Source organism: Salvelinus alpinus, chromosome 28 (assembly GCF_045679555.1).
Source record: "Salvelinus alpinus chromosome 28, SLU_Salpinus.1, whole genome shotgun sequence".
Taxonomy (NCBI): domain Eukaryota; kingdom Metazoa; phylum Chordata; class Actinopteri; order Salmoniformes; family Salmonidae; genus Salvelinus; species Salvelinus alpinus.
In genome coordinates, this window is record NC_092113.1 from 47523345 (window position 1) to 47536288 (window position 12944).

Sequence of the window (12944 nt, forward strand, 5' to 3'; positions counted from 1 at the left end):
GCATACTACTCGCCAATGTCCAGTCTCTTGACAATAAGGTTGATGAAATCCGAGCACGGGTAACATTCCAGAGAGACATCAGGGATTGTAACGTTCTTTGCTTCACGGAAACATGGCTCACTCGAGAGACGCTAACGGAGTCGGTGCAGCCAGCTGGTTTCTTCACGCATCGCGCCGACAGAAACAAACATCTTTCTGGTAAGAAGAGGGGCGGGGGTGTATGCCTTATGATCAACGAGACGTGGTGTGATCATAACAACATACAGGAACTCAAGTCATTCTGTTCACCAGATTTAGAATTCCTCACAATCAAATGTCGACCGCATTATCTACCAAGGGAATTCTCTTCGATTATAATCACAGCCGTATATATTCCCCCCCAAGCAGACACATCGATGGCCCTGAACGAACTTTATCTGACTCTTTGTAAACTGGAAACCACACACCCTGAGGCTGCATTCATCGTAGCTGGGGATTTTAACAAGGCTAATCTGAAAACAAAACTCCCTAAATTCTATCAGCATATCGATTGTGCTACCAGGGCTGGTAAAACCTTGGATCATTGTTATACTAACTTCCGCGACGCATATAAGGCCCTCCCCCGCCCCCCTTTCGGAAAAGCTGACCATGACTCCATTTTGTTGCTTCCAGCCTACAAACAGAAACTAAAACAGCAAGCTCCCGCGCTCAGGTCTGTTCAACTCTGGTCCGACCAATCTGATTCCACGCTTCAAGACTGCTTCGATCACGTGGATTGGGATATGTTCCGCATTGCGTCCAACAACAACATTGACGAATATGCTGATTCGGTGAGCGAGTTCATTAGAAAGTGCATTGACGATGTCGTACCCACAGCAACGATTAAAACATTCCCAAACCAGAAACCGTGGATTGATGGCAGCATTCGCGTGAAACTGAAAGCGCGAACCACTGCTTTTAACCAGGGCAAGGTGACCGGAAACATGATCGAATACAAACAGTGTAGCCTTTCCCTCCGCAAGGCAATCAAACAAGCTAAGTCCCAGTATAGAGACAAAGTAGAGTCGCAATTCAACAGCTCAGACACAAGAGGTATGTGGCAGGGTCTACAGTCAATCACGGATTACAAAAAGAAAACCAGCCCCGTCGCGGACCAGGATGTCTTGCTCCCAGACAGACTAAATAACTTTTTTGCTCGCTTTGAGGACAATACAGTCCCACTGACACGGCCCGCTACCAAAACCTGCGGGCTCTCCTTCACTGCAGCCGAGGTGAGTAAAACATTTAAATGTGTTAACCCTCGCAAGGCTGCAGGCCCAGACGGCATTCCCAGCCGCGTCCTCAGAGCATGCGCAGACCAGTTGGCTGGTGTGTTTAAGGACATATTCAATCAATCCTTATCCCAGTCTGCTGTTCCCACATGCTTCAAGAGGGCCACCATTGTTCCTGTTCCCAAGAAAGCTAAGGTAACTGAGCTAAACGACTACCGCCCCGTAGCACTCACTTCCGTCATCATGAAGTGCTTTGAGAGACTAGTCAAGGACCATATCCACCCTACCCGACACCCTAGACCCACTCCAATTTGCTTACCGACCCAATAGGTCCACAGACGACGCAATCGCAACCACACTGCACACCACACTGCACACTGCCCTAAGCCATCTGGACAAGAGGAATACCTATGTGAGAATGCTGTTCATCGACTACAGCTCAGCATTTAACACCATAGTACCCTCCAAACTCGTCATCAAGCTCGAGACCCTGGGTCTCGACCCCGCCCTGTGCAACTGGGTCCTGGACTTCCTGACGGGCCGCCCCCAGGTGGTGAGGGTAGGTAACAACATCTCCACCCCGCTGATCCTCAACACTGGGGCCCCACAAGGGTGCGTTCTGAGCCCTCTCCTGTACTCCCTGTTCACCCACGACTGCGTGGCCATGCACGCCTCCAACTCAATCATCAAGTTTGCGGACGACACTACAGTGGTAGGCTTGATTACCAACAACGACGAGACCGCCTACAGGGAGGAGGCGAGGGCACTCGGAGTGTGGTGTCAGGAAAATAACCTCACACTCAACGTCAACAAAACAAAGGAGATGATTGTGGACTTCAGGAAACAGCAGAGGGAGCACCCCCCTATCCACATCGACGGGACAGTAGTGGAGAAGGTGGAAAGTTTTAAGTTCCTCGGTGTACACATCACGGACAAACTGAATTGGTCCACCCACACAGACAGCGTTGTGAAGAAGGCGCAGCAGCGCCTCTTCAACCTCAGGAGGCTGAAGAAATTCGGCTTGTCACCAAAAGCACTCACAAACTTCTACAGATGCACAATCGAGAGCATCCTGTCGGGCTGTATCACCGCCTGGTACGGCAACTGCTCCGCCCACAACCGTAAGGCTCTCCAGAGGGTAGTGAGGTCTGCACAACGCATCACCGGGGGCAAACTACCTGCCCTCCAGGACACCTACACCACCCGATGTCACCAAAAGATCATCAAGGACAACAACCACCCGAGCCACTGCCTGTTCACCCCGCTATCATCCAGAAGGCGAGGTCAGTACAGGTGCATCAAAGCAGGGACCGAGAGACTGAAAAACAGCTTCTATCTCAAGGCCATCAGACTGTTAAACAGCCACCACTAACATTTAGTGGCCGCTGCCAACATACTGACTCAACTCCAGCCACTTTAATAATGGGAATTGATGGAAATTATGTAAAAATGTATCACTAGACACTTTAAACAATGCCACTTAATATAATGTTTACATACCCTACATTACTCATCTCATATGTATATGTATATACTGTACTGTATATCATCCACTGCATCTTGCCATCTTTATGTAATACATGTATCACTAGCCACTTTAAACTATGCCACTTTATGTTTACATACCCTACATTACTCATCTCATATGTATAGACTGTACACTATACCATCTACTGCATCTTGCCTATGCCGTTCTGTACCATCACTCATTCATATATCTTTATGTACATATTCTTTATCCCTTTACACTTGTGTGTATAAGGTAGTAGTTGTGGAATTGTAAGGTTAGATTACATGTTGGTTATTACTGCATTGTCGGAACTAGAAGTGTAACAGTTTAACTTTACGGCGTCCCCTCGTCCCGACCCGGGCGCGAACCAGGGACCCTCTGCACACATCAACAACGGTCGCCCACGAAGCATCGTTACCCATCGCTCCACAAAAGCCGCGGCCCTTGCAGAGCAAGGGGCAACACTACTTCTAGGTTTCAGAGCAAGTGACGTAACTGATTGAAACGCTAGTAGCGCGTACCCGCTAACTAGCTAGCCATTTCACATCCGTTACACTCACCCCCCTTTCAACCTCCTCCTTTTCCGCAGCAACCAGTGATCCGGGTCAACAGCATCAATGTAACAGTATAACTTTAGTACGTCCCCTCGCCCCGACACGGGCGCGAACCAGGGACCCTCTGCACACATCAACAACGGTCGCCCACGAAGCATCGTTACCCATCGCTCCACAAAAGCCGCGGCCCTTGCAGAGCAAGGGGCAACACTACTTCTAGGTTTCAGAGCAAGTGACGTAACTGATTGAAACGCTAGTAGCGCGTACCCGCTAACTAGCTAGCCATTTGACATCCGTTACAGAAGCACAAGCATTTCGCTACACTCGCATTAACATCTGCTAACCATGTGTATGTGACAAATACAATTTGATTTTAATGTACTTTGGTGCGAAAAGTGCAAATCAATCCCAGAACAACAGCAAAGGACCTTGTGAAGATGCTGGAGGAAACAGGTACTAAAGTATCTATATCCACAGTAAAACAAGTCCTATATCGACATAACCTGAAAGGCCGCTCAGCAAGGAAGAAGCCACTGCTCCAAAACTGCCATAAAAAAGCCAGACTACGGTTTGCAACTGCACATGGGGACAAAGATCGTACTTTTTGGAGAAATGTCCTCTGTTCTGATGAAACAAAAATAGAACTGTTTGGCCATAATGACCATTGTTATGTTTGGAGGAAAAAGGTGGAGGCTTGCAAGCCGAAGAACACCATCCCAACCGTGAAGCACAGGGGTGGCAGCATCATGTTGTGGGGGTGCTTTGCTGCAGGTGGGACTGGTGCGATTCACAAAATAGATGGCATCATGAGGGAGGAAAATTGTGTATTGGAGTGGCCATCACAAAGCCCTGACCTCAATCCTATAGAAAATTTGTGGGCAGAACTGAAAAAGCGTGTGCGAGCAAGGAGGCCTTCAAACCTGACTCAGTTACACCAGCTCTGTCAGGAGGAATGGGCCAAAATTCACCCAACTTATTGTGGGAAGCTAGCCGAAAAGTTTGACCCAAGTTAAACAATTTTAAAGGCAATGCTACCAAATACTAATTGAGTGTATGTAAACTTCTGACCCACTGGGAATGTGATGAAAGAAATAAAAGCTGAAATAAATAATTCTCTCTACTATTATTCTGACATGTCACATTCTTAAAATAAAGTGGTGATCCTAACTGACCTAAGACAGGGACATTTTACAAGGATTAAATGTCAGGAATTGTGAAAAAAAAGTGAGTTTAAATGTATTTGGCTAAGTTGTATGTAAACTTCTGACTTCAAGTGTACGTTGGGATTCATGATGTGGACAAAGCAACACCTTTATGTTTCCTATGTTCCCACAAACTGTCGAAGAGCGTTTTCAAGTGTCGTCTGAAATCAGGTTATTGTGTTTTGTGGTATTTTATTGCCGAAGTCAACATTACATATTTTTCTTCTTAATAACCAAGTATTGGAATGGAGTTTAGGAATTATGTGACACATTAAAACCTGCCAATGAGACATTGGAATGGATGCCCTATTGATTTTACAGCATACATGGTTGGGTGTGATGGCCTACTTACCAGATGTTGGCTCATCCATATTTGATTTAGAATATGCCTCTTTTTCAAGATCTAAAAATCAGTTTTGTTCCTAGTCAGTTTTGCTGACTTTGCTGATAGCTACATTGAGGAAAAATGTACTGACTGTGATATGTGGTTGTCCCACCTAGCTATCTGCAGATGAATGTACTGACTGTGACTGCGATATGTGGTTGTTTCACCTAGCTATCTGTAGATGAATGTACTGACTATGACTGTGATATGTGGTTGTCCCACCTAGCTATCTGAAGATGAATGTACTGACTGTGACTGTGATATGTGGTTGTCTCACCTAGCTATCTGAAGATGAATGTCCTGACTATGACTGTGATATGTGGTTGTCTCACCTAGCTATCTTACGATGAATGTACTGACTATGACTGTGATATGTGGTTGTTTCACCTAGCTATCTGAAGATGAATGTACTGACTGTGACTGCGATATGTGGTTGTTTCACCTAGCTATCTGGAGATGAATGTACTGACTGTGACTGCGATATGTGGTTGTCTCACCCAGCTATCTTACGATGAATGCACAAACTGTAAGTCGCTCTGGATAACAGCGTCTGCTAAATGACTAAAATGTCAAATGAACAAATCAATTATCATACCAGATAATAATAACAATAAAATAAATGGTATAGGTCCGATTCCATTCATGAGCGGGACCCCTCCCCCAATATATACACTATTCAACAGAGAACGCATTTTCTAACGTTTTCACCGACACTCAAAGGGATTGCGTAGAAGGGAAAGGGTAGCAATGTTTGATCATGGGGTAGCCTAATTAGTCTTATCAGGCCATTAGTCTTATTTAGCCTAAAATGTCCGTGATCCTCTGCCATCATTCTTCACTAAGGTCACAACATTTATAATATTCAGAGACATTAAGTCCCGTGATGCACTAGTCATAGTGCACATAACTCGGTCACCCATTCAAAGTTGGACTCGATACAATTTGGCCGATACTTAAAAAAATTTTTTTTTAATTATCTTGCCGATCGCCGTCCCTTCCCGCTCGTTCTGCACATGCCCAGTTCAACACGTTAGTCCCCTGAAGAAAAAAAAGGAACGAGAACAGGAAGACGATCGAACGTGATTTCGGCCGCGATGGAAGAAGCTTTGCTGTGTGAGTATTTTCAACGAATTTCTGTCAATTTAGCGGTTTGTTTACATTTGTTGCAACGTTGCAAATCAGTAACAAAGATTGGCGCTACATCGCTGACAAAAATCACGAATGGAGTTTTCAAAACAGAATCATTATAACACGATAATTAAAAAAATCTGAGTAGCGCATAACATTCTCCTGCAATGATCAGTTTTTCAGTAGTAGCGCCGAAGGGAAACATCGAGCCGTGGACGGAGAATGCAGGGAGGGAGAGGGGGAGTGAGCAGCAGAGGAGGGTCCTTGAAAACGAGGAGGGGTGTATTCATTACGTTGATTCTGCTGCAAAACGTCGTTACTTCAAACGCTTTTGAGTTCTGTTTTGTTAGAAGTTGTAGTTCAGTCGTGTCTCTTAAAAAATAAATAATAAATGCCTGGAAGAGGCTGAAGGAACCCCGCGCCGCGGTCTTCACTTCAGAGAGAACGCTTTCGCAGACTATTCAGATTGGTTTCCACGCGTTGCCATTCCCATACAATTAACGTGAACTACAACTTCCGTTTAAGTACCCAACAGCTTTTACGTCACGTTGAAGAGGCGTTTGGAGAAAAAAAAACGGATTCACAGACGTAAACGTTATGCAACAGAATCGGCGTAATGAATACATCCCCTGTTGTTGGAGTCACATGGATCAGACGAGCGACCAGGCGGAATCATGGCGGATGGGAACACGAAAGTGGTTTTGTTTTTGTGTGTGTGTGTTTTTGCTACAGTGCTTCGATGCACGCCTACCCATGTTAATGACTAGCAACAACCAAGCCATATTTCCAGTTGTTGTTTTAGAGTTTGGGTAGATAACAGCTGTGTGGGTCACTAGCTATGTATCAAACGTGTTGGTAATATTCATCAACAAAAACACTACAATCAGATGAAGTTGTAGTGATTTCATTGCTGCAGTTCGAAACAGCTGGACGTGCTAGTTACAGTGTGTTAGCTAGTTACAGTTAGCTAGTTACAGTGTGTTAGCTAGTTACAGTTAGCTAGTTACCGTGTGTTAGCTAGTTACAGTTAGCTAGCTACAGTGTGTTTTGAGTTTGTCAAAGGCAAGACACTGTAACTAACAAGAACTTGCAGATGGCCCATTCATAAACTACAGGTTGATAAGGAGATCTTGACACAAGTCAGTCTTAATTAGCCTACCAGATTTATATTATTACAATAACCCAAACGCATTTTCATGATGATATTGAGGTTTTTCTCAGTTCTGCTTACATTTTCACATTTTAGCAGACACTTATCCAGAGGGACTTAGCGCATTCCTATGTAGCTAGGTGCAACATGCAACATAGGACCACACTCCTGTATACAAGGGGCTGTGCTTCATTGTGATTTGAGCACAGGGCTGCAGTCATTGATTCAGTGTTTCCCCTCACAATTCCTGAGCCCCCCCCCCAAAAAAAAATAAAAGTTAGATTTTAATTTGACTGTTATAATGCCAGAAGGTTTGCCTCTTGCTTTTGGAGGCCTAGAGAAAGTTTGACGTAGGCAAAGACTGAATTGATTATCAGTGTTGTGAACAGACACCGTACAAACTATTCTGCAAAGCATGTTGACGAATGCCTTTTGACAAAATATACCAGCCAGTTTCCACCCTGCTAGTACTGTGTTTAAAGCTTGAGCAGGGTGATGTGGTGTTTCCTTGTGAGTTTTGTAGTTTGACTAATTGATTAAGTTAAGCCGCTAGGTGATTGGTTGGATTTAAAACATGGGCAGGGTTTAAACTTCCAAGAGCAACCCCAAAGGCCTGTATAATATTCTAACTCTGCAAGGTGTAGGCTTAATAATGTAGCTATTACATTTCCCACCCACCCCCTCTCCCTGGTAATTGTTTCTAATAAGCTAGTTTATATATTATCCATTAGGCCTATTTGCCACTCCGGTTCTGTTATCTTGAAAAGTGGCGTCAGCATTGCATTTATTATTATGCTGCTGCATTTCTGCAGACAGTGGCGTTTTCTTTGGCGTTTTTTTTGTTTTTTGTTCTGCCAGGCCGCCCTCGATCAGTGCGCTGTGATCACCATGACAACCACGGGTTTTTTTTTCTCTCTTCTTCTCCGGTGCTAAACATATCGCCAAGGCACCAGCATGTAGCCTTGGAAACCCACATGGGTGACCCGCCAAGCTCCAGATTGATGGTTTCAATTTAGCCAAAATCCATGGTTTCTTGTTGTTTCTATGTTACTGTGTGGCCTTGCATGTTAGTTCCCAGTAAATTACATGTTTAGTCCTAGCAATCGTTGTCAATGGTTGAGATTTTGAATGAACATTTTGAATGGTGGTTATATATTGATAATTTCAGACCTGTAATTTGTTACCTCGTTCTTTCTATATTATAATAAATAATGATACCGACTGCCATTTTTTCCTTTATTTCAGAGTGTTCCAAACATCAGCTGACCCGACCCAGACACCTTACCACCACAAATGCCAAGATGGAGAAACGAGAGACTTTGTGTGTAGACCTTCATATGTCGTAAGGCTACAGGCGAAAACAGAGGAGGACCTGTGTTTGCTGTGAGTCAGTAACGTTACTGAACATGGATGATAAACAGTGAGTAGGCCTAACCTAGATTACATTCGACCCGACATGGACAGGAAGCGCCCTAAACTGCTCATCCTAAGGAGAGACACAGTAGAGGGTAGGATGGTGGCACGACACATTGCTCTGGAGGAGGACACGCCCCTGAGCCACGCAGCCAATCAGGCTCCAGACCTCAGAGAGGGAGCCAATCAGGGAGACGGGGCTGAAGAAGAGGTGAGGAGGGGTGTTTTCAGTGATCTGAAAGACGTTTTGAACATTGCAGATAGAGAACAGACAGAGCTCACTCCAGTCCTTATTTTAACAGACAATTGCAACTTTTAAAGAAAAGTATTATATGTTAACATATGCCATTTAGCAGACACTTTTACAGCAATTTACAGTCATTTACATAGAAATTACGTTGTATACATTTTACACTCTTGGCACCATCATTTCAGTTTATTCAGCTATAGCAGGTCTTTTAATTTAATTTTAAATGTCATCAAATTATTCCCACGTACCTGCAACAAGCTGATTTTTAGCTATGTTAGCATTTTTTCCCTATTTTGAGACAATCATATTTGTTCTACACCACATTTCTATCTGAATGTTCTGTGTCATTACGTCCTCCTGAACAGTGACTAGAGTCGACACCGTTCCCTTTTCTATCTGCCAAGACAATCCTTATCTGTTGTACATTTCTATCTTCATGTGCTGTAACACGACAGACCCGTGGTGAAGAGACCCGTGGTGAAGAGACCCGTGGTGAAGAGACCCGTGGTGAAGAGACCCGTGGTGAAGAGACCCGTGGTGAAGAGACGCTGATCCAGCTGGAGAGCGACATGCTCCCTCTAGGAGCAGAGGTCCAGATGCACGCGGTTTCCAGTCACCGACTCGGGAGTCTGGTTCTGGCCCAGGGGACAGGGGAGGGAGAGGGGTGTCTGGCCCAGGGGACAGGGGAGGGAGAGGGGTGTCTGGCCCAGGGGACAGGGGAGGGAGAGGGGTGTCTGGCCCAGGGGACAGGGGAGGGAGAGGGGTGTTTGGCCCAGGGGACAGGGGAGGGAGAGGGGTGTCTGGCCCAGGGGACAGGGGAGGGAGAGGGGTGTCTGGCCCAGGGGACAGGGGAGGGAGAGGGGTGTCTGGCCCAGGGGACAGGGGAGGGAGAGGGGTGTCTGGCCCAGGGGACAGGGGAGGGAGAGGGGTGTCTGGCCCAGGGGACAGGGGAGGGAGAGGGGTGTCTGGCCCAGACGACAGGGGAGGGAGAGGGGTGTCTGGCCCAGACGACAGGGGAAGGAGAGGGGTGTCTGGCCCAGACGACAGGGGAAGGAAAGAGGTGTCTGGCCCAGGGGACAGGGGAGGGAGAGAGGTGTCTGGATCGGACGCCAGGAGCCTGGTCTGAGCCCCTGGGGGAAGATGACGATGAGGAAGAGATGGAGGAGCGAGATAATGAACGGAGGTATGTAATGTATTTCTTCACTCACACTTGATCTTCCTGGTAACTGATTTACCTGAGGCTACTTGATCTTCCTGGTAACTGATTTAGCTGATAGTGGCTACTTGATCTTCCTGGTAACTGATTTAGCTGATAGCGGCTACTTGATTTTCCTGGTAACTGATTTAGCTGATAGTGGCTACTTGATCTTCCTGGTAACTGATTTAGCTGATAGCGGCTACTTGATCTTCCTGGTAACTGATTTAGCTGATACTTGTAATGACTGCGTTCTGGTCGTTCTGGTCGTTCTCCCCACTAAATGCTCTGGATAAGAGCGTCTACTAAATGACTGAAATGTAAAATTATCATCGTTTTTTATTATGGTTACATTTGTTAGTGTCTGCATTCTGCAACTTTCTTTTGGGTTTTTAGGAAACAGTTGTCTCATTGACCGAGCGTACTATGTGCTCCACAACCTGACAGCTTTCTCTGGTCAAATAAAAAGGGATGAATGTCTCTTAGCAGAGCTTGGCCCTGTGATAGACTAGTGTCCTGTCCAGGGGGTGTCCTGTACATCAAGCTGTCTCACTACAGAAACAGGAGATAGACTAGTGTCCTGTTCAGGGGGTGTCCTGTACATCAAGCTGTCTCACTACAGAAACAGGAGATAGACTAGTGTCCTGTCCAGGGGGTGTCCTGTACATCAAGCTGTCTCACTACAGAAACAGGAGATAGACTAGTGTCCTGTCCATGGGGTGTCCTGTACATCAAGCTGTCTCACTACAGAAACAGGAGATGGACTAGTGTCCTGTCCAGGGGGTGTCCTGTACATCAAGCTGTCTCACTACAGAAACAGGAGACAGACTAGTGTCCTGTCCAGGGGGTGTACTGGTACATCAAGCTGTCTCACTACAGAAACAGGAGATAGACTAGTGTCCTGTCCAGGGGGTGTACTGGTACATCAAGCTGCCTCACTACAGAAACAGGATATAGACTCCTGTTGTATGGGTTGTTCTGGCTCAGACATCCTTTATCCTTTGTCCAGACCGGCTCCTAAACGAAGGTGGAGGTGGAAGGTTCCGGTACAGGCTGACGACGACTGGGAAGTTTGTTCCGCTTTAGGACCGGGCTGGAAACGCAAAGTGGTGTTCCGTCGCTCGACCACCCTGCCCGCTAAGAGGAAGTGGGATACGTACTACTGCAGTCCTTGTGGGGACCGCATGAGGAGCAAGGTGAACACTTCATAAACACTTCTACAGCAAGAAGGGTAGCGGTTCCGTTATGAATTAATGTTTGAAGTGGATTTAACAGGTGACATCAATAAAGGATTCGTAGCTTTCACCTGGATTCACCTGGTCAGTCTACGTCACGGAAAGAGCAGGTGTTCATCATGTTTTGAGCCACATTAGAATATATCTTTACCATCGCGGGCCAGAATCATAAATCAGAATCACCCTCTGAATGATACACAATCCATGTCCCAATTCTCTCAAGGCTTAAAAGTCCTACTTTAACCCGTCTCCTCCCCTTCATCTACACTGATTTGAAGTGGATTTAATAGGTGACATCAATAAAGGATTCATAGCTTTCACCTGGATTCACCTGGTCAGTCTACGTCATGGAAACAGCAGGTGTTCCTAATGTGGTTCGAGTCCTGAACGCTGATTGGCTGAAAGCCGGGGTATATCAGATCGTATACCACGGGTATGACAAAAGCATGTTTTTTTTTACTGTTCTAATTACGTCGGTAACCAGTTGATAATAGCAATAAAGCACGAGGGCGTGGTGTGTGGTGTATATGGCAGATATACCACGACTAAGTGATGTTCTTATTGGCACGACGCAACGCAGAGTGCACAGACGCTGCCATTAGCCATGGTATATTGGCCATATACCACAAACCCCCAAGGGGCCTTATTGCTATTATAAACTGTCTACCAATTGTAATAAATGTTTTTGTCATACCCGTGGTACACAAATCAAATGATGATATACAGTACAGTATATACATATACATATGAGATGAGTAATGTAGGGTATGTAAACATTATATTAAGTGGCACAAGGCTGCTATACCACGGCTGTCAGCCAATCAGCATTCAGGACTCCAACCACCTAGTGTATATTTATATTCCAAACTCATTACGAAATCTCAATTTCTTCTTCTTATTATTATTATTTTTTTTACAACTTGTGGATTCTGTGTGTATAGTTATTATATTAATAGATATTGCTACACTGTTGGAGCTAGAAACCATAAGCATTTTTCTACACCTGCGATAACTTCTACAAAACGGTGTACGCGACCAATAAACTGATTTTAAACTCTGGTCCTTTAATAACCTGCGTTGTGTAAAATATTGTGTGTTATAGCTTGTAAAATAAATACATGTGGTTTTGAAGTAAGGAGATGCTGGTGTGTATGATCTGTATGTGATGTTTTACATTGATGCTAAATAATGTTGTCTTGTCTTGGACGGTCAATAAAGTTATATTCTATATTCTAAGGTTGAACTGGCCAAATACCTCCGTGGTGGCATGGACCTCTCTCGTTTTGACTTCCAGTCAGGACTCTTCTTGGATGAGAAGAGCAGGTTGAAGGTAAAACACTTCCTTACTTCCTGGTGCCATTATTATTCCTGGTGCCTTACTTCCTGGTGCCATTATTATTCCTGGTGCCATTATTATTCATGGTGCCTTACTTCCTGGTGCCATTATTATTCCTGGTGCCTTACTTCCTGGTGCCTTACTTCCTGGTGCCATTATTATTCATGGTGCCATGATTATTCATGGTGCCATGATTATTCATGGTGCCATGATTATTCATGGTGCCATTATTATTCCTGGTGCCATTATTATTCCTGGTGCCTTACTTCCTGGTGCCATTATTATTCATGGTGCCATTATTATTCCTGGTGCCTTACTTCCTGGTGCCATTATTAT

The 12944-nt window shown here is 45.2% G+C and overlaps 1 protein-coding gene across 1 annotated transcript in view; it reads left to right on the forward strand.

Moving 5' to 3' along the window:
- Positions 1 to 9701: 9701 nt before the first annotated feature.
- The window catches only part of mbd1a (methyl-CpG binding domain protein 1a), a 43575-nt gene continuing 40332 nt past the window's right edge, over positions 9702 to 12944 (forward strand). The window contains exons 1-3 of the mRNA XM_071373330.1: positions 9702 to 10025; positions 11047 to 11233; positions 12510 to 12602. Of these exons, the coding sequence (XP_071229431.1) occupies positions 10000 to 10025; positions 11047 to 11233; positions 12510 to 12602 (306 nt within the window). The 5' untranslated portion in view covers positions 9702 to 9999. The remainder of the gene's footprint in view (positions 10026 to 11046; positions 11234 to 12509; positions 12603 to 12944) is intronic.